The sequence below is a fragment of the Sus scrofa genome, chromosome 11, assembly GCF_000003025.6.
Source record: "Sus scrofa isolate TJ Tabasco breed Duroc chromosome 11, Sscrofa11.1, whole genome shotgun sequence".
Lineage (NCBI taxonomy): Eukaryota > Metazoa > Chordata > Mammalia > Artiodactyla > Suidae > Sus > Sus scrofa.
Window position 1 is genome coordinate 77,438,130 of NC_010453.5, and position 25,188 is coordinate 77,463,317.

General features: G+C 53.6%; 1 protein-coding gene across 9 annotated transcripts in view; it reads left to right on the forward strand.

Annotated features, from left to right (window-relative positions):
* The window catches only part of ARHGEF7 (Rho guanine nucleotide exchange factor 7), a 103,650-nt gene that overhangs the window by 10,778 nt on the left and 67,684 nt on the right, over positions 1–25,188 (forward strand). For 4 of the 9 annotated variants that reach the window (XM_021065922.1, XM_021065925.1, XM_021065924.1 and 1 more), the window contains exon 2: positions 15,941–16,027. The exons of 2 other annotated variants lie outside the window; for them this stretch is intronic. In XM_021065922.1, the coding sequence (XP_020921581.1) occupies positions 15,941–16,027 (87 nt within the window). Of the gene's footprint in view, positions 1–15,656; positions 15,760–15,940; positions 16,028–25,188 lie in introns of those variants that run through there. 3 more of the 9 variants (XM_021065933.1, XM_021065929.1, XM_021065931.1) reach the window with 1 other exon arrangement.

Sequence of the window (25,188 nt, forward strand, 5' to 3'; positions counted from 1 at the left end):
GGTGGGAAAGGCTGCTGGAGGAACTCTGGCTTCTGGCTGCACAACAGGCTGGGTGGCGGAGTCACCGAGTGACACGGAGTCTGGCCTGGGGCCTGCGCTTGGCACCAGGGGACCGGGAGTGGATTCAGTGCCCAGGGCGTTGACTCGGAGCTCAGAGAGGACCCCCCTGGGCTGGGCTGTGCCTCTGGGAGTCACACCAGGGAAATGAGGTTTCTGGTGGGGAAATTACAGGTAAGCACTCAGGAGGGCCTCGGGGACTCGAAGGTGGCTGGCCTGGGGGGCTAGGGAAGGTGGCAGTTACGTCAGGAGAGGGCGTAGTGACTGGAAGTCACTGGAAGAGGATGACCGATAGGCTGCAAGAGCTCAAAAGAGCACACCTCAAAAAGCCTGGAGTTCCTGTCGTGGCGCAGTGGTTAACGAATCTGACTGGGAACCATAAGGTTGCGGGTTCGATCCCTGGCCTTGCTGAGTGGGTTAGGGATCTGGTGTTGCCGTGAGCTGTGGTGTAGGTCACAGATGCGGCTTGGATCCCGCGTTGCTGTGGCTCTGGTGTAGGCCGGCGGCTACAGCTCCGATTCGACCCCCAGCCTGGGAACCTCCATATGCCATGGGAGCGGCCCTAGAAAAGGCAAACACACACACACAAAAAAGCCAGAAAGTCCCCAAGCCTTGGCGATGTGCTTGGAGGGAAGAGGCCACTCTGCTGATGGTTCTGGGCAGGCTGGCCAAGGGGCCAGCCTTGTCATTCTGACTCTAGCAGGGCGTCTCTGCTCAGGTGAGGGGCGAGGGTGGGTTCAGGACAGACGGGGCAGCAGTGGACACGGAGGCTGCGAGTTGAGAGGGTTCCTGAGCGTGGATGATGGCAGGGCACCCAAAGAGAGACCGTTGGGTGCTGGACTGTATGAAATTATAGCATTTTTTTTTTTTTTTTTTTTTTGCCTTTTAGGGCCGCACCCATGGCATATGGAGGTTGCCAGGTTAGGGGGCAAATTGGTGCTGTAGCTGCCGGCCTACACCACAGCCACAGCAACGCAGGATCTGAGCCGCGTCTGCAACCTACACCACAGCTCACGGCAACGCCAGATCCTTAACCCACAGAGCGAGGCCAGGGATGGAACCTGCGTCCTCATAGGTACTGCTTTGCCGCGGCAGGGACTCTGTGATTTTTTTCTATTATGATATTTATCAACTCTTGAAAAATTTGTTAAGAGGAAGTTGATCTTCGGCTGTTTTTTTCTTGATAAAAGAGACTGCAGAAAACTATTCCTTTCAGTGGCTTCAGGGAGGTGAGGCCTCTTAGGGATGTCAGAGTTTAATTTTTTATAAAGTTCAGGTTCAAGTGGAAGACTGTTTTATAATTTTAAGAATATATATGTGTCTCTCCTGGGATTTGCTTTCTCTTTCTCATTTAGAAAATGCTCACAATTAGGAGTTCCCGTCGTGGCGCAGTGGTTAACGAATCCGATGAGGAACCGTGAGGACGCAGGTTCGATCCCTGGCCTCCCTCTGTGGGTTGAGGATCTGGCGTTGCTCTGAGCTGTGGTGTCGGTCGCAGACGCGGCTCGGATCCCGCGTTGCTGTGGCTCTGGTGTAGGCCGGCAGCTGTAGCTCCGATTTGACCCCTAGCCTGGGAACCTCCATATGCTGCGGGTGCGGCCCTAGAAAAGACAAAAAAGCCAAAAAAAGAAAAAAGAAAAAAAAGAAAATGCTCACAATGAGTTGTGCATCATGGTCCATGAGGGGAGACAAAACTAAGTCAGGTCGTGTTTACTGGGAACAGCGTTCCCGAGTAGCCACCGGGAATGCACGCGGGGTCTGGCGTGGTGCGTTCTCTTTGCCGTTCAGAGCAATGGAACCCGCCCGTTCAGGCTGACCACGTGCGGGGCCTGGAAGGCCGCCAGTTACTTTCTCCCCGAATCCTTCTTCTTCGAGAGGTTGGTGGGAAGAGTGTGATTGGGGGGGTGGGGACGTTGACGGAAGAAGTGTCTGTCTGTGTGTCCCCCCCCCAACCCCCCATTGAGGAGCTTATGGCCTGAACATTCCTGGGTTGGGATGGTTTTCCTTGTCTTATAGCTGGAAGTGGCATAGCTGCCCAACCTTAGTTTCTGAATGAACATTTTTACAATTTCATGTAAAAATGGTAGTGAAATTATTGACTTCATCATTAGGGGTACACGCATTTCAAGCTGTTTTTACGTGATGATGGGCTTCCTGTTGTTGTGTGCCTTTGGCTCAGGTGGCTGTGTGGTTCTTACCCCTGAGTGTGCCCGAATCTCCTGGAGGCTTCACCCCAGAGTTTCCAATTTTGTAGGGCTGGTGGGGGTTGAGAAGGTGCACTTCTCACAAGCGTGCAGTTGTGCTGGTGCTGCTGGTCCAGGGCCCACTTGAGAACCCTGAGCTCATCAGCCCAGCACGTGGGCTATCAGTCTGTAACCCTGGACCCGGTCAGACTGCGCGCCAGGCCCTTCAGAAGACAGGAGGTGTGATCGCCTGGGGGTCTTTCCGCAGGTGGGCACAGGCTGCTTGCCTACCTGGATGTGTCCCCACCCCTGCTTGAGAAATTCCCTAACTGAGTTCAGGCCTCTGAGTTCAGGACTGAGCAGACCCCACGGGCTTGCAGGGGTGGAGAAGCTTGGAAAGAAATCCTGCCCTGGATTGGAAGGGGCACTTGGAAGTGATCTGAAAAATGGGATTCCTCACTTGTTTCTGTACATCTAGACAATTCCTGCATGAAATACAAGAGGATCACAAGCTTTAGTAAGGGCCACGCTTAGGCCGTTTGGACGAGATTTGGTGAATGCATTGTTTAAATGGAGGCGCTTAGGAGAAATCCGTGAAATATTCCAATTACGGTCGGGAGGAACTCGAGCTAATTAAGACGACGTACTCAAGGATGCAGAGACACTCGTAGGTGAGAGTTTGCTCTAAAACTAAGGCTTTCTGGAGTGCCTGTCGTGGCTCAGTGGTTAACAAATCCATCTAGGAACCGTGAGGTTGTGGGTTCGATCCCTGGCCTCGCTCAGTGGGTTAAGGATCTGGCACTGCCGGGAGCTGTGCTGTAGGTCGCAGACGTAGCCTGGGAACTTCCATATGCTGTGAGTTCGGCCCTAAAAAGCAAAAAAAAAAAAAAAAAATAATAAGCCTAAGGCTTTTAAGCCCAACATTGTAAATCAACTATACGTCAATTAAAAATGTAGAAACGTAAAAAAATAAAGCGATGCTACCTATAAAAAGCCAAACAAAAAACCCTAAGCCTTTTGTGGGGAGAGGGAATTCAACCACGCTGCAGGGTTGTGGGGTCTGCAGGTGTCTGGGGCCCGGGTGAAAAGGCTCTCAGCGTGGAAACGGAAGAGCCCACTAAGCTGTGGGTCCTTCTCGTGCTGCTTTCCAGGGGCAGGGGGTCTGTGGTCCTTCAGCTGGGGACCGTTTTCCTCTGAAGGTCAGCAGGAGTCTGTGGCCCTCGCTGGCCTTCCGTCAACCCCGAGGACTTGTGTCTTGATTTCATTCCGGTTTATGCGTTCGAGTTCGGTAGCCAGTTAAGACTTCACTTCGACGCTGGATATGGGAGAAAACAGAGACAACTCCTGGCAAGCTCCCCACCCCCACCCAGTCTGGTCACAGGATGTTGCCTTTCCAGATGTCATGGCTGAGGTGAGCTTCACGGGTGGCCTCCTTCCAGCCGATGACGCTGGAACCAGCAGGCAAGGGGTTTCAAGCCACCATCGTAAAAAGGCTCCGAAAGGCAACTAGAAATTCTCTTGAAACAAATGGAAAAAGTAGGAAATAGGACGTTCTTTCGGCAAAGAAATAGGACTTATAAAGAAGAAACATCTGGAAGTTATAGGTCTGAAAAATAGAATAACTGAAAGAAAGCTCACTGGTTGGACTCAGAAGTCGGTGGAGAAGACAGGAGACAGACTCCGCGAGCTGTGGACGCAGCGGCATCTGCTCAGCCCGAGAAGGAGAGGGAGCAGGTGCAGGAAGGAGCACGTCGCCAGGGCCACGGGGATGGCAGGCGGGAGGGCGGCAGCCCCGGCAGGGCCCTCCTCTCTGCCTTCCTTTGCCCCCTGTCCCCCGTGGCTCCGCTCTGATCGTCGGAACCACACGAGGTTTTCATCACCTTGTTGTGGCCCGTGTGACACTTGGGACCCCTCTCACCTGGGCAGGTCTTGGGGGCAGGATGTTCCTTAGTGACAGAGAGACGGACGTTGAAACCAGAGTGCTGGCTCTGGCAAATGGAGCCCTGGATGCTGAGCGGGGCCCTCGGAGAGCTGGTGGCAGCCGGGCGGGGCCGAGGTAGCAGGATGTACCCGGTGGTCGTGACAGGAAGAGCTTCAGGGCTTTGCGGTGAAACCCAAGAGCGTCTCTTATTTCTCTGTGTGATTTTGTCCACGGTGATGTTTCCAGGTCTTTTCGGCACAGTTCCTGTCTGAGACACTCAGTTCTCGTGCTAGAGCAGTTCCGTTCCCATTTGGGTCTAGGTGCCGTCTGAGTCACCCCCTTCACGAGAGGTGCTAGAACCCGGGGATCCCGGCACCTGGTCAGGGTCCCGGACAGGCCCTCTATGTATCCACGCGCTCACTCGGCGCAGGGCTGAATCCAGGCCAGGTGCTGAGATGTGACTCCGAGTATCCCCAGAGCCGGGAGGCGTCCTGGACACGTACACAGCAGGTTACGCTGTCTGCAGACAGTGGCCGGTGCTACGAGAAAACCGGGGGAGGCGTGGGGTGCCAGCAATCACGGGGGGCTGCAGTTTCACATCTGGCGGGTCGGGTAGGCAAGGCCGAGAAGCAACCTCTGAACAAAAGCTTGCTGGGTGTGAGCAAAGGCCTGATGTGACATCTGGGAGAAGGGGTTCCAGGTGGATGGAACAGCCGGGGCGAAGGCCCTGAGGGAGGCACCTCCCCGGCGAATTCTGGGGTGAGCACAGGCCCCTGGGGGCCGGGAAGAGCAGCGGCCGGCCGATGAGGTCGGTGGGCGCGAGGGAGCAGACCGTGCTCGGCCACCACGAGGACTTCGACTTAGGCAGTCAGTGGCCTTTATCTGCAGGTTCAGGTTTCCAGGAAAATTGAGCAGAAAGTATGGAGACTTTCCTGACACCCTCCGCCTTCTCCTCTGGTTGGCGCCGCGCGTTCCTCTTGATGCAGCAATACTGATACTTTCTTAAGTCAGTTCCTTCGCGTATGTTGGCTTCGCTCTGTGTCGTGCAGCCTGTGGTTTTGGACGCAACCTGTGTCCAGCAAGCATCACAGCCACGCAGGACAGTTTCCTGCACTGCCCCCCCCACCCCCCCCGCCCTCCCCCTGGTCCCCAGCAGCCACTGAGCCTTTTGCTGTGGCCAGTTTACCTTTCCCAGGGTGTCCCATGGAACCCCGCGGTGTGTGGCTGTTTCAGGCTGGCCCCCCTCTGCAGTTAAGCCTCCTCCACGTCTGGCTGTGGCCTGATGGCTCATCTGTTCTTCCTGCCAAATGATCTTCCACTGTCTGGACGGACCACAGTCCCTTTACCCATCACGTGCTGAAACACATCGTGATTCGTTCCCGCGCCTGGCAATTGCGAACAAAGTTGCCACGAACGTTTGTACTCAGGTTTTGCGGGGACATCCGTTTTCAGCGCGTTTGGGTAAATCGGATTTACCAGGAAGCTAGACTGCGGTTCCTCCGGGGAGAGGACGTGTAGCTCTGCGGGGAGGTGACCTCCAGCGCCTGGGCAGGTTGGCATTCCTGGGCGGTGTGGGGGGGGTTCCTGCCGGCCCCGGTCCTCGCTGGCACCTGCACCATCGCTGTTGGGTGGGTGTCATTCTGACGGGGGTGCAGAGATGTCTCACTGTGGTAATTTGCATTTATGCCCCTGATGCCACATGACGTGGAGCATCTTCTCACAGACTTAGGTGCCCGCCGTCTGTGCATCTTATGTGGTGGGGAGTCCGTTCAGGTCTTTTGCCCATTTCTAAATTGGGTTGTCTGTTTTCTTACCGTTGAGTTTTAGGAGTTCTTTGTATGTTTTGGGTGCAAATGCTTGACTGGATGTGTACTTTGCAAATGCAGCACTCTCTTCCAGGCTGTGTCTCGTCTCTTCGTTCTCTCCCAGGACGCTGGCTTTTACTCTGGTGAAATGGGGAGCTCTCGAGGGTTCTGAGCAGAGGCGTGATGTGACGGGCAAGTTAGAAATTTGCAGGGGCCTCCTGAGTGGGCACTGGCAGCTCATCTCCTTTTAAATTTGCGTTTGTTTATCTCTTTGGTAGCCTTATCTTTAACTGATGAAGGTCTATGTTTCTAAGCGATTTTTGAAACCGCACTTCCCCCGCTGCACACGGCTGCGCATCTCATTCAGTTACAGCCCTGTCTGTTTCAGCGCATGCTCTGCAGATACTGAAGAGTTTCAGGAGCTGTCGATCTTTTTATCACTCTCGCTTAATATGAAGTCTCATCTGGCTTCTCTCACATAAGAGGCTTGTACCGTCTTTTAAGGCGTGGTCACCTCCGTCCCCGGCTCCGCCCTCTTTCCCCGGCTCCGCCCTCTGCGGGGGGAGGGGGGACTCCTCACCTATTTTTGGAGGTGCACCCAGCAGACCAGCAGGTGTCCTCGCTGTGTTCTCTCTCCTCCTTCAGGCTTCTTTGTCTTACGAAGGCTCCCTTTTGCTTCCCAGACTCTCCAAAATCAGCCAGCCCTCCCCACATGCCGACAAGCCTCCCACTTGCTCCTGCGTAGGTGAAGAAGGTGGTCAGTGTCCAGTCTTCTGGTCCTGAGGCTTTAACTTGCCTTAAATGCAGCTTCTTGGGCTGTTTAAAATGAATGGCAGGGAGTTCCCTTCGTGGCTCAACCGTTAACGAACCCGACTAGGATCCATGAGGATGCAGGTTTGATCCCTGGACTCGCTCAGTGGGTTAAGGTTCCCATGTTGCTGTGGCTGTGGTGTAGGCCAGTGGCTGTAGTTCTGATTCCATCACTAGGCTGGGAACTTGCGTATGCTGCAGGTGCAGCCCTAGAAAGCAAAAACAAACAAACAAACAAAAAACAGATGGATTCTTTAGTGGGGAGGGTGCTGCCGGAGCTTTCGCTGTGTGTGGGCAGAGGTGGGGCGGGAATGGCAAGGTGGATGGGCCGGCCAGGGAGGCAAGCCCCTCCCAGACATCTGGGGACATGGGTTTAAACCGTGCAGTTCCCGCCGTGGCTGCGGGCATGGGACTTGACATCCTAACCTGCGGAGCTCTGGTCAAAGGTAGGAGGCTGAGTGTCCGTGAGGCAAAGAGCCGCCCTGTGACATCTGCCGCCACCAGGGTCCCATGCAGAGAGCAGGCTGCACGTGCTGCTGGGGCTGGGCTCCCCCCGCCCCCACTGACGCTACAGGGCACCCGGCACCTTCCCACGGAGACCACAGCCTTCTCCTCCGAGGGCCAAATGGACAAGGCCTTGCCAGCCACTCTGAACTGTGTTCTGCACGAGAGGAAGTGGGAGCCGAAGGACCAGGAACAGGGTGGAAATTGTGCTCAGGGAGTAAGCAGTGGCTCAGTTACAAAGCTCGTGTTCCCATTGGGCCGAAGGCTGAGAATGAGAGGAAAAAAGGTGGCCGTTCCGTAGGAACAGGTGAAACTTCAGTTTAGAAAACGCTCTGGCCACAAGACCCCGTTGAGTTGTCTTCTGAACGAGTGCTCTTCTGTCTTCCTGTATCAAGATCCTTCAAGGAGCAGCCTCTGCTTGGGAAGGATCAAGCCTCTAACAAGGCCCAGCCCTCGCGCCTCTGCTGCCCGGGGGCCAGCACAGCCGCACGGGCCTGTGCCGTTTTCCAGACTGCTGTCACTTGACAATTAATACACACCTGCCTGACCTGATCGGGCACTACGGAGGGAGCAACACACAACTGCCGGGGAGAAATTCAGCCTGGGCTACCTGGGGAATGTCTGTGCTCACATTTAAAAAAATCCATTTTTGGCATTGGTGCGACGTGGGGACGGTGGCCACCACCTCTGAAGGATTTTACCTGTGCTTCTGGCATCTGTGGGAACGGAGCCTTGGGGGACACACGAGCTCATGTAAGCCGTGCCGTCCTGCACGTCTGGGGCGGCTGAACTTGGCGCGCTCACGTTTCTGACTGCCCTCTAGACTCGGCCAGCCCTGTACTAACGGAAAAGGCATCTTTCTCTTTCCTCGGGTGACTACGGCGTCCGTTCGGGAGCTGGGCTCTGGGACACGTTGAAAAGGAAAGCAAAAGACAAATGCACTTTGTGGAAGGCTTCGATTTCTTGCAGCGAACTGCTCGTGATCCCAGGTTCCGGCTCCGTTGGCCGGTGTCAGCCCCCGAGCCTCTGGCTGCAGCGCGGGCGGAGGCTCCCGAGGAGCGTGGCCGATTTCTTGCAGCGAACTGCTCGTGATCCCAGGTTCCGGCTCCGTTGGCCGGTGTCAGCCCCCGAGCCTCTGGCTGCAGCGCGGGCGGAGGCTCCCGAGGAGCGTGGCCCCTGATTGGGAGGCAGCTGCACCCGAGTTAGAATGAAGCCCTGAATTTGGTGTCTGGCAGTTTCCGTGGTGTAATCGTTTCCACTGTGGTGGATTCCAAGCTACCGATGCGACGATAGCGAGCGCAGTTGGGGCGGGAGCAGGCGGTCAGCTTATCTCCGAGGCCGTGTTTGCTGCCCCGTGGGGCGGCTGCCAGCCTGGTTCCTGCGAGGGCCTCTGACTGGCTGAATCCCACCGGCAGGCAGAGAGCGGGGAAGCCTGGGGGACACAGCCTCGGAGGCCGGCGTCCCGGTGCGGAGAGCAGGACGGAGCGGAACCCAGGCACCGGGCTCTGGGGTAGGGCCATTTCTCCAGCCTGTTTCCTCATCTGTAAACTCCCCCTGACCCTGTCCACACTGGGTTTGCACGCCCCTCTGTGCTCAGTGAGTCAGAGGCCTAAGTGGATAAATCTTTCAGTCCCCTGTGCTGTCTGGGGGCCTGCACCCAGGAGTGTGCGTCTCATGGGGAGCTGAGGTCTGTGCAGAGGCCCAGCTACAGGTGGGGGCAGAGGCAGAAGCACAGGTGTTCAGAGGTGATTCTTCTTTCTTTTTTTTTTTTAGGGTTGCACCCACGGCATATGGAGGTTCCCAGGCTAGGGGTCCAATCGGAGCTACAGCTGCCTGCCGGCCAACACCACAGCCACAGCAACGTGGGATCCAAGCCACATCTGCAACCTACATCACAGCTTAGGACAACAGGGGATCCTTAACCCATGAGCAGGGCCAGGGATTGAACCCAAGTCCTCATGGATCCTAGTCGGGTTTGTTATTGCTGAGCCACAGCAGGAGCTCCAGAGAAGGTGATGCTGTCGCCGGGTGATGAGGCTAATTTGATGGCACACACCTGGGAGACCTTTCCTGCTGTGCTGAGAATTTTTCCCAAAGGGGAAAAACGATGTTTCCTGGCTCACAGTCCAGGTTGCTGACCCTGCTGGTTCTCTGCATCCCGGTACCTCAGTATTTTCTGGGACCTTGTCAGAGACCAAGGCCCCGGCCTGCTGGTTAACGTCCGTGGCAGCCCTAATATCTGTTCCTCCAGGTGGTCCCGATGCATGTGTGCGTTTGAGAAACAGCGTTCCCAAATCCATCAGATGGGGGATGCCGAGCTCGAGGGCGCACCCCCAGCCGCTGCGGGAACCCGGATCCCAGGCCGTTGGGTGTTTCCCAGAGGTCAGAGGCGGCCACTCTCTGCTCTCCGTCTTCCTTGCGGTGGAAAGCCTGCCTTCTGCTCCATGAATGGCCTGCCTTCTGCTCCATGGGCCTGTTCTTCCTTACGCAGTTCCGGAAGCTGAGGCTCTACACGCTTTCCGAGTCAGAGAGAAGCAGCTGCTTGAGCAGGCACTTTATTTGGACCGAGGGTGGAGCTGGCTGTTCCCGGCGTGGCGTGGGTGACGGACAGGAGCTGAGGAGGAGGAAGCTGGACAGCAGCGGGGGTCTCTGAAGTGACTCTGCTTTGTGACTCTGTTTGTAGCAAGTTCTCAGAACATCGGACACACCCCTTTATCACCTACACGGTATAAAGGCCGAGTTTCAAAGAAAATCACAGCAGTGTGGGACTGTCTGCCTGAGCAAAGTTGTTGGCAGGAGAGCCTGGAGTTCGATGGTGCGGAAAGTTGGGGAGAGGGATTCTGGAAAGCGAGTGGGCAGCTGGTCCCAGGGCCAGGGCTCCTCTCTGAACACACCTGGAGCGTCGGGTGGGAAACTCGCTGTCAGGCTGTGAAGCTTCTGGTGGCTGTAAATCAAGCTGCTGTGCGCCTCCTCGTGCGTGGCTTTTGTGGACCTATGTGCTCGTCTCTCTTGGGTAAATACCTAGACGAGGAATGGCTGGGGCTCAGGTATGTTTATCTTGGCAAGAAACTGCCAGTTTTCCCAGCACAGCACACTCTACTCCCGCAGCCCCGCCAGTGGCCCCAGAGCTTCCATCCTCGCCTCTTTAGTCGGGGTTGGGCAGGGTTATCTGTGCTTTTAATCTGCATTTCCCTGACGACTAATGGTGCTTGGCACTGCCTCATGCGCTCGCGTAGCGTTCACACAGCTTTAGCGTCACACGAGGGGGGCTTTCAAACCTTTCCCTGGGTAGCATCGTCTCTCCAGTGTTTCTTCCTTTGCTGTTTCACCTGTGACCTCCGCTGCCCTGACTGGTCTCCATCCCTGCAAAAAGGACGGGCTTTTCCGATGTCACACCTTTGAAAATGCAGTTCCATCTGCCTCTTCACCCTTCTGGCCCCAACTCCGCTTCCCAGTGGGCTGGTGAAGCCCCTGGCCCTGCTCTGTCTGTGCCTCCAGGTCCTGAGTGCACTTCTCTGTGGGTGTACTTGCCACGCGGCGGGGCAGCTCTTCCTCACCCAGGGCAGGGCTGTGCCTCACTCTGCTTTGCAGGCATGGTGCTCATCACATGATCTGCTCATCACATGACCGGGGATCTAGGTCCAATATTGTCGACTTCATTTATTATGCATTTCATCCTCCCCACAGTCCTGGGACCAAGGCCTTTAATTGAGGACATGGGTATAGATGGAGAGAGGCAAGTGGCTTGTTGGTGTGTGTGCGTTACAGGTTTAGGATACTATTCTGGCTATACTTTGACTCTTACCATTCTCCAAACAGGTATGTGACTTTAGGTAGAGAGTTCAGGGTAGTTTCCAGGGAATCCATTTCCATTTCCAGATCCTAAGTCTGCATCTGCGCGCAGCTAAAACTGACTAGCCGGAGAAGGTGCTGTGACCAAGGAAAGCATCACGGGCTCAGGGGCCCGCCTCCCCTTTCACAGGGACCTCCTCCCACTTCTCCGCAGGTGCGCGCAGCAAGGCGGGAGGCCTCCCCACAGTGCCTCCAAGGGTGGAGGTGCTGGGAGGGGGCGACTCTGGTGACTTCGTGTTGCACTCAGGGATCTACTTCTTGGCTTTCACAGAAATCAAAGGAGACCCTAATCAAGCTGTTAGCTGCTGATTTTACATTTTTATTTATGACAGATTATATCTGGACTTTGGCAGTGTAATTCAGAAGGCTTCAAAGAATCAAGTTACATCCCAACAAAACTCCTTCTATTTCCATGTGCTTATTTTAAGAGGGTTTCTCAGTGTTCGCATAAAAAACTTCAAGATGGGAATAGAATTGGTGCTGGACCATATCTCCTTCCAGCAATGAGACAGTCATCCACGGGCAAATGAGCTAATGAAAAAAACCCGGTACATCTCATTAAGACACATTTCTAGGAGTTCCTGTTGTGGCTCAGTGGTTACCGAACCCGACTAGGAACCATGAGGTTGTGGGTTCGACCCCTGGCCTCGCTTAGTGGGTTAAGGATCCGGCGTTGCCGGGAGCTGTGGTGTAGGTCGCAGACACGGCTCGGATCCCACTTTGCTGTGGCTGTGGTGTAGGCCGGCGGCTCCGATTCAACCCCTAGCCTGGAACCTCCTGATGCCCCGGGTGTGGCCCTGGAAAAGACCAAAAAACCACAACATGCATATTTCTAAATAAAAACTTATATTTTATATTTAATAATGTTCATCAGAAACGGATACATATTTCCATCATTTCTGGACTCACACTAGTTGTTTTACTTCGGAAGAGAAATGATGGGATCCACGCGGGTCACCGTTTTAAATGTGGGGGTGCTCTCACCATGGGTGGGGTTCATTTTACAAAGTCACCACGGCCACTGAATTAGCAGCAAATGAACCGCTACTTCTGGAGAAGTACAGGGTGAACCTGCTTTGAGAGTCTGCTCACAACATTTGGCCAACCCATCAAAACACAATCTTACTGTAAGTGCATTTCTATTCAAAGACGGCTTATTTAACATATATGTATATTTACAACTGCATGCAGTATTTCTCTATAACAAAACACTGTCTCGATTACAGCTTTAGGTAACATTGTCCGCCATAGCGAGATGGTTCTAATTTCCTCTTCTATCCTGTCCTAGACACAGTACACACACACACACACCCCATGTACTGTACAGTGTAATGCAACAAAGCAAGCCCTGAAAAAAGCATTGTGCAAAGGTTAAATGTTTAAAAGTTCACGGAAACCACCTTCCTGGTGATGGGGCGGTGCATGGTGCGGTCGGATCTCCTGACCTTGGCCGCTCCGTCAAAGCCAAGGGAGCGCGGTGACGCTCCTCGGGCAGAAGAGTAAGATGTCAGTGTGGCGGCCTCTGGGGTCTGGCACTTCTACCCCCCAAGTTTGGCTTTCACAGCTTGTCGACGGTGTCAGCAGCTTTCCCTCCCAGACTGGCTGGAGGAATTGCTTCAGCCTCATCCACTCGGCTTTTTGCCTCAAATCTTTACGCCTTTCCGAGTAAGGGATGAACGTGGTGGAGGTGAGGCGCTTAAATGTGAGGCTGCAGTCAGGCGTAGGGTCGCACTTTTCCACGTCACTGAAAATTTTTTCCCACGCAGAATTCCATTCTGATATTTTGGCTGCTGTGAGGGGGATGATTCTTGGAGTCTCAGGCTGACTTTCACCACTGTCCTTGTCATTGCTGACTCCATTGATTGTTTCGCCGTCTCGTCCAGGTCCCTGTTGGTGGGTTCCACTGCCACTTCTGCCAAAGTTTCCTCCACGCTGCCCTCCTGCCTGTCGTTGAAACCTTCTCCACTTATCTGTTGTGCAACATACGTTATGTTTCTCACACTGTTCTTTACATTTTCTGTGACACCTTCAAACATGTTTACACAGTCTGGCCAAACGTCTCCCCGACAGTTATTGGTAGCAGCCTGCTTGACACTGCCCCGGCTGTGCTGATGTAATCGATAACACTGCGTATGGCGATGGACTTCCAGTGGTCCAGGAGGTCTCCTTGGTAGCGCTCCGAGCCTCGAAGGCCTTGCTGGAAAGCTCCCTGGTGTTGTGAGCCTTGAAGGCTGTTGTGACAGCTGATGGAGGGGCTGGATGAGGGATGCTGCGTGTGGGGCAGGACAAGAATGTCTGTGCTGGGTGGGCATTTTCACGTTCTTCAGAGCAGTGGCCTGGAGCACTGTCCAAAATTAATAAAAGCCTGAAGGCAAGGTTTTCGCCGTGGAGATATCGTTCAGCTTCTGGGATGAAGCAGCTGTGGAACCAACCCCAGAATATTTCCGATGCCGCCCATGCTTTTTTGTTCCATCTCCAGTGCACCGGCACACAGTTCAAGTTTTCCCCTCTAAGTGCTCGTGGGCTTTGCTCTGTGTACCATGAGGGGTTTGCACTTAAAGTCACCCTTGGCGTTTGCACATGATAGCAAGGTTACATGGTCTTTAAAAGAGTTAGAGCCAGGAGCTTTGGAGGCCATTTGCGTCACCTAGGTTCGTTTGCCAACGTTCTTAAAAAACAAGTCAGTTTCATCAGCGTTGAAAACCTACTGTTTCATATAACCCTTTTCATGTATAATGCTTTGCAGGTATTTCTTAAAATCTTCTGCAGCCTCCTGATCCGTAGAGCCTACCCTGCCTGCAAGTTTAGCATTTTTCACGTGGTGTCCCTTTGAATCGTGCAAGCCAGCCTGCACTAGCTGAGAAGGGTTTAACGTTTTCTTGACCCTGGGTGACATGACCATACCTTTCTTCGGCTTTCAGCCTCACAACAACGCTGTTTGCTACGCTCTTTTCATTGGTTGTCATCTCGTGAATCCACAAATTTAACTGCTTTTCCATCTGTTCCGTAGCTGCATCACGTGCTACTTTAGCGCTTTCCGGAGCAGCCTCACGAACCGATCTGTGGCTCTCCTCTTCCTTTTTCTGGATGCACCGTATTGTTGACTCGTTAACATCGAATTCATGGCCAACAGCACTGTAACTCAGGCCGGAAGGAAGCTTATCCAACACGTGTTTTCTCTGTAAGGCACATTACAGCCTTCTTGCGCTTGGAAACACTAGGCAGTGCTTCAGCACTACGTTTAGGGGCCATTTAAAACTGAAATTACCAAGAAAAAGCAAAAAAAAAAAAAAATGTGAAGAGTGTGATACCAGTAGATAGAGACAAAGACAGTTGCTTACACTGAGCTGCAACAAGAAGGCACAGCGCAGTTTTGTTCAGATTCAGCTGGGAACGTATGCAGAAGGCAATTCAGATTGTTCTCCTACTCCACACGTCTATAAATGATGGAGGAAGTGCTGCAGACACTGATTTTGGGGTCACAAAGAAATTATATCCAGGAGGTGAATTTGTAAATACAGAATCTGTGAATAATGAGGGTTAACTGTATTTGCATGCAGAAGCAGGATGAGGGAGAGGCGTAAAACAGACCAGAAGGCAGCTTTGGTTTTGGCGTTCCACTTGTAAGTTCCACTGGGGGGAAAAAACAAATCTGTTCAGTATTTGGAGGGAAATATGTTGGCACTTCTAATCATTTTTAAACTCTAAGGGGAAAAAAGTCTCATTTCCTCCCTTTGCACTGCTCACCACGCTGGTTTTGTTCTGTAATTTTAGAAAACCTGAATACTTTGAAATGAAATCAGGGGCTTCCTGAGAGGCCCGATGGAATGTAATTTCCCTCTCGAGGACAGGAGAAAGATGGCCTGAACGTCCTCAAAAGCTTGAGTTCCGGATGATACTTTACTCTGATGGCTCCGGCTGCTCCCTTGATTGTTCTGTGCAGCTGGGACTGTTTCTGGTTTCCTTAGCTTCTTGCCTGGGGAGGCTGGTCGACAGCTTTTGCAGATGTGGCGGGTGATCCTTACAGGCTCGGTCCGCCAGCCTAAGACCAAGCACCAGACAGTCTGCAGGAACCCTCCCTGCTCTTCGCGCCGTTGAGGGAGGCTGCATTCGCCAGTTTCTCCCCAGCTGACTACTCGCTGACGAGTAACTGGCTATTTGGGTTAATCACTCATGAAGCACATAGTCTGTTCGGGGAAAGAAAACACTGCACTGTAATCCCAACACGCACAATTTACGTTGCTAATTACTTGAAATCACTGTACTAGAGTTCTAGCTCCACCCTCTCCGAGACGGAGGCGGCGAAGAACCGAAGAAACTCCAGGTTCTCGCCAGCCGCCTTCGTGGGAGCTTAAGAGGCCGAGGCCGAGCTTTCCAGGCCCCTCTGGGCGGCGCGGGCGAGGTGCGGGGAGGAGGGGTCCGCGCGTGGGCCGGGCCAGGTGTGCGGCGTCCGAGGGCGAGCGCCAGGTGCGGGCAGCAGCAGGCCGCGCCCGCGAGGCGGAGAACCGGAAGGGGTCGCGTGCGAGCCGGGCCGGGGCGCGGCGTGAGGACGTCATTTCCGGCGCCGCTCCACTTCCGGGAGAGGGAAGGGGCCTGAGATTGGTGCAGCCCGGAGGAAGGAAAAAGGGTGAGGAGAGGCGGCGGCCGAGCGGGCGGGCGCCGGGGGCGGCCAGGGGCGCTCCGGGCCGCCGGGGCCGCCCTCCCTGGTGGCCCGCGGGGCCGGCACGTCCCCCGGGGCCGCGTCGGGGTCGCCTCGGGGCGCGTCCGCGGCCTCCCCGCGGCGCTCAGCGCTGTGCTCTGTGTTGCAGGTCTACCCGGAGCCCCGGAGCGAGGGCGAGTGCCTGAGCAACATTCGCGAGTTCCTGCGAGGCTGCGGGGCGTCTCTGCGCCTGGAGGTGAGCGGGCCGGGGCGGGGCGGGGGGCGCGAAGGCGCGAGGCGGGCGGCGCCCGGGGTCCCTCTCGCGGGTCCCCCCTGGTGTGAACGCCGTCTCAGGGCGACGAGGAGCCCCACATCTTGCCGCTGCAGTGGGGAAAATTGGTTCCAGTAGCTCGCGGTGCAGGTGACAGCACATTTTCGAGAGCCTCCTTTCTGCCTGCTTGGTGCCTGCCTCAGGGATTCTCGGGCGCCGGCATCTAGGCCTGGGTCCGCCCTCGGAACCCCGAGCGGGTGACCAGGCGGAGCCCGGAGAAATGAAATGGGCCCCCTAGTGCTCCTGGTCTCACTCCTTTTCTTCCTTGGACCAGAAATTAGGTGGTTTTTATTCTGGCAGTTGATGTTCAGGTGAGGGACTTGCTAACCTAAGGATTGGGCGGGTGTCGGTTCTGTGTTTTCTATTGTTTCGTCACCGCTGAACACAGCCGCTCAGTGACAGGTCTTTGAAAAATGTTTTTCATCTTATTTTACCAAGTGTGAATTTTTGTTTCTTTTTGTCTTTCTAGGGCCGCATCCGCGGCATATGGAGGTTCCCAGGCTAGGATTCAAATCGCATATGTGATTTTTCTTACTCCTGGGGTGGTGCTTTAGATCATAAACCTAGCTAACTTAGCTTCCTTTTTTTTTTTTTTTTTTCTTTCCTTTTTTTCTGTGACTTAGAGGTTAATGCGCTTGTCGTCTGTTGGGGGATTAGATCTTGCCTTTTCTACCTGTGACGTTAACATTCTCAGCCTTTGTTTCCTCATCTGGTAGCTGAGAAGAATTATACCAAAGCTCCTAGATAGCAGCAGATGAAAGTACCTTTGAGAAGCGTTTCCACTCTAGAAGGACAGCCTCTTAAGTTTCTTGGAAATGAATCTAGAAGTCTATGAGGGAGGTTGGATGGAAAGCTTGTCTATTGGTTGAAATTTGATGGAAATTAAAGTTTTTATGAATGATTGTAAACACCGAGTTGGTGGAGCTTGGTGTCTCGGAGGAAGTCATGTGCAGGTAATGGAAAGTGTTTAGAGGTGACCGTGGGTGGCGTGGAGATGTGGCTGTTTCCGAGTGGGAGAGACGTTGTTTCAGAAAGGTCTTCCGCTGGATGGGCTTTGTCTTTTTTTTTTTTTTTTTTTTTTTTTTGCTTTTTAGGGCCACACCTGCAGCATACGGAGGTTCTCAGGTTAGGGAATCAGAGTATTGGAGCTGTAGCCGCTGGCCTGCACCACAGCCACAGCAAAGCAGAATCTGAGCCATGTCTTTGACCTACACCACAGCTATGGCAATGCAGGATTCTTAACCCACTGAACAAGGCTAGGGATCTAACCGGCAACCGCATGGTTCCTAGTCGGATTCATTTCCGCTGAGCCATGATGGGAACTCTGGGCCTTGTCATTTTATCGTTGAACTCCCCTATTGGGCTGTGATAATGAATGCATGTAGCAGGTTTTGCTTTTTCTTGACTGCATGTGTGGCATATGGAAGTTCCTGGGTCAGGGCTTGAATCCAGAGTGCAGCTTCGACCTACACAGCAGCTGTGGCAAGCCAGATCCTTTAACCCAGGCCAGGGATCAAAACCCTTGCCTCCACGGTGACCCAAGCCACTGCGGTCCGATTGATTCTTAATCCACCCAGCCACAGCAGGAACTTCCAAACTATTACGTTTTGTTTATTTGTCATTATAGTAAATTTGAAACTCAGTTTGCACATTGATTATAATTTGACAACTTCAGTTTAAGACTTTTTAAGAAAGTATTGTTTTAAAGAAAGTTGAGTGTGTAAAACAAACAAACAAACCTGAAACACTTCATCGTTGGTTTTCTAAAGGTTGCTATGGAAATTTTTTATAGCAACTCTTTTTTAAAATAGCTTCTTTAAAGGTGTGGTAGAAGCGAGTTCGTTCACTGATGTATCCCATGCATCTAGAACAGCAGGTACATGGTAGGCTTTCAACAAATACTCGTGATTGATGGTGACCTTAAAGTCGTAGTCGATAGCATATGTTTCCTTTTAAATAAACCGATGATGAGTTGTTTTGTGCTGTTTTTAAAGAATACCTTTTCTGGTAAACTTAAAACAGAGGCAAGTTTAGTTAACATTCTTTCAAGCTCAGTCACTTGAAACTTTTAATTGCCTAATAGGTTATCATAAAGAAAAAACACATCAAAAAAACCTCATTCGTTGTTGAGTCACTCTGAAAAAGGAGCTGTGTATGGTATGGAGCCAACTTGGGCATCCAGACTTCCCTCCTCCGTGGCGTGAAGGCACAGGCCTGATAACAGAAAGACGGCTTCACATATGGAACAATGTGGTGGTTCCCAGTATTTTTAAAGAAAAAGACGTGGAAAGGGAGTGCGGAGGGAAGGGCTTTGCTCTTTTGGAATCCTTCTAGCTCTGCACGCTTCATTTTCACAAAATCTTGGAAGACGAGAGACTGATAAGAAAGCTTCTGAAATTATAAGCCTGAAACTTAAAATTGATGGCTTGAATTCTAGACTAGTTTCTGTTCCATCTAAGTGTCAAGGTGCTTTTTTCCAGGGTCAGTTTAGACTGATTTGTGTTTGTGGCAGACTGTCTGTTTTTGGTATATGTTGTAAACGATCCTGAGACGTCTTAAAGGGAAGAGGAACTGAACATCGTGGCTATCAGTTATTTTAATGCACACACCTCGTAATTAGCTGGAGAAAATTAAGTGCTTAGCCTCCCGCGAGTTGTTCTGATGGTGAAAGATGTTTTACTTTGGAAGCAATATTGTAAGTTTGCATTTGTTGTTAAACTTTGGGAAGAGATTTAAGTTGGAAAACATTTTTAAATTTGGAAAATTAAAAAAACTTCAAAATTGGAAAATTGCCTTTAGGAAAACAGCACATGTAACTTAGATGATCCTTCATTTTTCTTATTATTTGTTTTTTTTTTTTTTGCTACCCAGCAAGCATCTTGACTTTTTTGTTTCCTTAAATAGTATGGAATCTGATAAGAATTTAGGTTTTTCCCCATGTTCCTAGTGTTTCTACTGGTGTAATAAGGTAAGATACGGAGTTCCTGTTGTGGCTCAGCAGATTAAAAATCCAATATGGTGTTTGTGAGGATGCAGGTTCAATCCCCGGCCTCACTCTGGGTAAAGATCTGGCGTTGCTGAAAGCTGTGGTGTTGGCCACAGATGTGGCTCAGATCCGCTGTGGCTGTGGCACAGGCCTATAGCTGCAACTCCACTTTGTCCCCTAGCCTGGGAACTTCCATATGCTGCAGCCGTAAAAAGGAAAAAAAAAAAAAAGATTTTATGTAGAATGACCCTGTTTAGAACTGTCTGTGCTGGATGATTAAAGCTGGAACTTTTCTGGAAAAATCAAGTTTTTCTGATAAGGAGCCAGGCACTGATTTTCTCCCGCTTGAGAATATTATACTTGAAAACCCTCGTGAGTCTTATCATAGCACTTTCACGGGAAGGAGACGCAGCCTCACTCACCCATTCTCACTGTTACCCGCATGGACGTGAGACTCCGAGGTGCTCTTGGGCTTTTGAAGAAGTGCCGGTGTGGGAGCCCATGTCCAGTTTGTAGACTCAGCAGCTCATGAGGGGTGGGTGAGAGTCTCGCTGCTGGAAGTGCCAGGTCGCAGAGAGCCTCGCTGAGTGAGCTGGCCATGTGGAGCTGGCGTGGACCCTGTGTTCAGACCGAGTCAGGTGCTTCTCCCAGGGCTGCAGGCCGCCTTGCTTCCCGACTCCTCCTGGGGAAGCTGGTGGTGGGACTGCAGCCTCCCTCTCTGTGCTCATCCCTGCGGTTAGAAACATGGGTAGCAGTTTTGAATGAACGCCTGTCTGAATGACCATGGCTAAGCCAGAGCAGACAGGCTTATGTGAGCAAATTGTGCCATAGTTGTTTATTTGAGCTTAAAACTATGGGAAAAAAAGGAGTTCCTGTCGTGGCACTGTGGAAACGAATCCAACTAGGATCCATGAGGATTCGAGTCGGATACCTGGCCTCTATCAGTGGGTTAAGAATCCGGTGTTGCCCTGAGCTGTGGTGTAGGTTGAAGATGTGGCTTGTATCCCACGTTGTTGTGACTGTGGTGTAGGCTGGCAGCTACAGCCCCAATTGGACCCCTAGCCTGGGAACCTCCACGTGCCGTAGGTGCGGCCCTAAAAAACACAAAAGACAAAAAAAAAAACCGAAACACCCCAAAAACTGTGGGGAATAAAACCGTTCCCTCGACTATGAGACTGTTTGGGAGTCTGACTTTCGTTCTGCGAGATGGTTTTGGTGGCTCTTTAACCTTGGTGTCTGCTTTGCAGGGTGAACGGTGGACTGGTTCACATCACAGATAGAAGAGTCTTTGCTGACTTTGGTGTTGTCTTATTTTTCACCTGGTTTTTAACAAACTTGTGTCTGTGAGCTAAGAGCCATTGCTTTCTTGGACCTCTACACCCCTGTCACCCTTGGTAGCGGCTGGCAGCGTCTCAGAGTAATTTTTCACAGAACACTGAGTTTGTGCCACTTCCCACCGCAAGCAGGTGGTTCTGGGGCGGGTGCTGGACGGACGGCTGGACGCGCGCTCACTGTGATTTGGCATTTCAGTGAACGTCTCCACCTCAGCCTCCCAGCAGCTTGCTCGCCTCCTGGCAGTTGCCCGGGGATGGCCAGCTTCTGCTTGGGAGCGAGAGGGTGGCACAGCGCCGTGGCCTGACCCTGACCGCTGGGGTCTGTCCTGCTTGGCCATCTGGGGTAAGGCATCACTGTGGTGTTTGCCCTTTGTATGTGTCCTGGGATTAACTGAATTAGCACCCGGCTCTCAGGACAGTGCCTCACGTGTTTGCCGTGCTAAATAGAGAGTGGCTGTTACTGTTACAGCTGTCTCTCTTTGTTTTGTAGTTCGAACAACATTGGTAGGTATTTAAAAAGAAAATCTTTAGGTGTTCCTGCTGTGGCACAGTGGAAATGAATCTGGCTAGTATCCGTGAGGATTGGGGTTTGATCCCTGGCCTTGCTCCGTGGGTCGGGCGTCCGGCGTTGCTGTGAGCTGTGGTGTAGGTCGCAGGCATGGCTCGGATCCTGCGTGGCTGTGGTGTAGGCCGGCAGCTGCAGTTCCAGTTCCACCCCTAGCCTGGGAACATCATATGCTGTGGGTGTGGCCCTAAAAATCAAAGGAAAAAAACAACAAACCCAAACTTCATCCATACTCACTATATAAAATTCAGGAAATAGGAGTTCCCGTCGTGGCACAGTGGTTAACGAATTCCACTAGGAACCATGAGGTTGCGGGTTCGATCCCTGGCCTTGCTCAGTGGGTTAATGATCCGGCGTTGCTGTGAGCTGTGGTGTAGGTCGCAGACACGGCTCGGATCCCACGTTGCTGTGGCTCTGGCGTAGGCCGGCGGCTACAGCTCCGATTTGACCCCTAGCCTGGGAACCTCCATATGCCGCGGGAAGCGGCCCTCGAAAAGGCAAAAAGCCAAAATAAATAAATAAATAAATAAATAACATTCAGGAAATAGAGAAATGCAAGAAGAAACTAGTATATAATCATACTATCTAGAGAAGATACTAGGGTTCAAATTAGTGTGTGTTTTAGTTTTTTCTCCCCTGTGCCCTTGGGTAAATATGCTTTGAAAACATCCTGGTAACTTAACATGGTGACCGTCTTCTCACGTTAAATATCTGCCTGCTTATTTTTAACAGCTTCTCCGTTGTTTGTGGTGCTAATCCCCGTGTTTTGGATGTGGAGGCTTCTGGGTTTTCACCTTGGAAACAGTAAATTGTGTGACGGGCACTTCTGTGCAAAGTCCTCCGTCCCAGATTGTCTTGTAAGCAGCGGTTCCCTGCTGGGCCAGCGTTAGGGCGAAAGTGGGGCTTTGCAGGGTGTCGAGCCCGGCTGCCGCGTTGTCCCCCGGGGCTGCTTGCGTCCCTTCGCCCGCCGGGGCGGTGGCCGCGAGCGCACCTCTGCAGTCTGTCTGTGCCTCCCTGCACCTGCGGTGTTTCTCTTTCCCTCAGGAGAGGGGGAGCCTCTGGGGACAAACATTTTGGCTTTTCTTTCTCGTGTGGTCTGCAGTGCCCGCGTCTCTGGGTACGTGGTAACTAAAGCACATGCGACGCACTCATGATTTCCTGCCTCGGACTCTCGAAGGAGGATGTGAAAGAGAAGCTGCTCAACTCGGAAGCAAAAGCGGACAAGCTTCGGCATTTGCGGAGCTCTCTCACCAGCGACCCCGGCCTGCTGCTGGCCGGGGCTGGTCTGGGGCCGCTCTGGCGGGAGCACGTCTCAGACCGGGCGCAGAGGTGCTGTTTCCCTTGGCGCAAGTGAGGAGGCTCTCATTCTCTCTCCTTAGGGTCGAAAGAGAGGAAGAGGGTGTCAGGTGGGCTCTCCAGGGTTGGGCTCAGCGGGCGGATGCCAGGTTGTGGGAAAGAAAGGCCTAACGTCCTCCTTCTAAAATGCTCGTCTTCCCTGGGCGTTTCTGAAGGACGGAATCTTTTATTAAACTTCTTTGTCCTAGTCGTCAGTTTTCTTCTGGGTTTTTAGCCAAGCCTATGCTCGAGATTTTGTCCAAAAGAATACTTAAAAATACTACTGAAATAGCCGAAACATACTCGTGCGGAAACCTACGCATGTTGATGCAGGCTTCAGACGGACTTGAGGCAGAGACGAAAGGCTGCGGTCCTTTTCCTGGGAATGAGTCGCCCCTCGCAGCTGCTGCCGTGGCTGGATTCAGGTGGGCGGACGGCTGAGTCGCTGCCACGGCTTCGTGTTGGCGGTGTGTCTGGGGCCCCAGGTTCCCTCTGTGCTCCTGACTTCACGGGAAGCTGGAAGTGGTCGGTGATGACGCGGTGTTTTCTGACTGACTCAGTGAGTAAACTCTTGGAGCCGCTTTATTCATGGTCCTCCCGGAAGTTGCCTTTGGAGGAAGTTGAGAGAAATTAAGTAAGTAAAACGTCATTTGGGAGATGAAAGGCATAGTCTGAACATCTCGTAGGTGCTTATGAGCGGAGAGACTCAGTTTCTGCTCTGCGGCTGTCCTGGTGTTTCAGTTTTTCCTGGCAGGAGGGGTCCGCGTTCGCCCCCTGGCCTGCAGTGCGGAGCCCGGCCGGCCGTCCTGCGGGAGAGCGGCCCGGCCCCTCTGCGCCCAGGCCGCTTGTCCTCCCCGGAGGACAGGCCTTCCCTCAAGTCTTCGGGTGCCTCTCCAGTAGGAATGGAACGCGAGCCGCATTTGTTACCTTCAGATTTCCAGTAAGCGCTTTGAAAGAGTAAAGAGAGGCACGAAGCTCGTTTTAATAATAGTAACACCGTGTAGCTGTGAGTAGTTAACGGAAGCATTGTTGGGAGTGTTCACTTTGTTTTTTCAGGTTAAGTCTTTAAAATCTGGTGTGAGTTTCTCCGCTCACGTCATCTTTCGCTCCGAGTCGGCTGCTTTTCACACGCTCAGGCCCACAAGGCAGGGGCCCCCGCAGTGGCTCGTTGAGGCCGGGGCGCCCGTCAGCCGGTGGTTAAGTGGGCCTGGCACTTGTGGGATGACTTATGTGCGGAGGCGTCTCATGTGCTTCGTCGTAACTTCCCACATGCCCTGCGGAGAAGGGAGGTGGAGACCCGAGGCCACAGCCTAGCAGGAGCCCGGCCTCGCCTTGTGTGCAGCCCGGGGCGGGGGGGCCCCCCGGGCGGGACCAGCGAGCCAGGGACCGAGAGCCGACCCCAGGGGCCTTCTCAGGAGGGCTCGGTGGGAGCAGGGCTGGCCTCGCCCCACGGGGCTGGGTGTCTGTCAGGTGGTTGTCCGCAGGGGCATTTAGCTGTAAAATTCTGGGCCTCTGGGAGGGGCACGGCCCGTGCCAGCCTTCGCTGTCCCTTTCTGCTCTCAGGGTGTTTCAGTGACAGTGTATGCAGGCCTGGGGGAAGGTGGCAGAGCTGGGTTCGGGGCTGGCGGGGAAGTGGGGCTGAGTCCTGGCACCCGTCTTCCTTCAAAGCCTGGCTAGCTCCTCCGGCAGGCGGGTGGGCCCGAACCATCGCAGCCACAGCCGCAGGACCGCTGCCTCTGGGCCACATGGCTGGAGAATTGGTACCCGGGCAGCGGCTGGTGGTGTGGGCGCCTTGGGGACGCCCAGGGCACGCTGTCAGGGCGCATCTGGAGCTTCTTTCATTCCAGGAAGACGTGTGCGTAGCTTTAAAAGAGAAGTTGTGCCCTGAGCTCAGAAGGAGCCAGAACTCCGGCCTCTCTCGTCACCATGGCGGGGTACCCCGGGCACTCGCCTGCCATGGCTCCCGTTCTTTCTCTTCACCTCGTGCTGCCAGCGGTGCATTGGCCCACGTCCTGCTGACCTGTCGTGGGTCCCTGATCCTTGTCAGAGGGTCGGGTCTGGGAGGGTGACCTTAGTGGGTGGGGCTTCTCACCACTTGACCCCTGGCCCCACTCATCCCACGCCCCCAGGGCACCACGTGGGACGCCCAAGTAGGGCTGCTCCTGGGCCTGTCCCCCTTGTGACATGTCACCCTCTAGATGAGAGACCGAGCTCCACGGTCACGTGGTGCGGTCACCCAGCGGTCATGGGGCTGGGCGCCCACTGGAGCCTGGGCCCTGTCCATGCTGTGTCCACTCGCACTATCTCCTCTGCCAGGCCGGCGGACCTCGTCTCTGCTGCCACCGCCAGCGTCTTTGAGTTGAGTTTGCTTCTGCCTTTCTGTAGCACTTTGAACCCAGTGTCCTCACTCGTACCCGTGTCTCTGACTGCCCACCGCTGGACGCAGGTGCTGGGTCCTCCATGTCCCAGGTTTCCATGTGCCTCCCCACGTGGACCGGCGGGAAGGGGCTCAGCGTGTCCAGAGTCCCAGCCGAGCTTCTCCCACCGCGTGCTCACCTGTATCCCCTTGTCGCCGCTCCCTCAGCCTCTGTCCCTTCCCAGCTCAAAGGGCCTGGCTTCGTGAACCACCTCGCTCGCGTCTGACTCAACAGGTGGCCTGTTTTCCTCGGGAAGTGGATGCATGCGGGCCGGCTCGAGGGCAGGGGCCCCCAGCTGCACAGCCCAACTGGCCGGTCTGCTTTTCCAGGGAGGCTCTGGGCCCTCTCAGCCACCGTGGGGTTTTGACGTCAGAGAGGGCCTGAGCCAGGCCAGAGAGCTGGTCTGGCGATTCTCTAGCTCTGGGGTAAGAGGAGCTGAGGACGTCCTG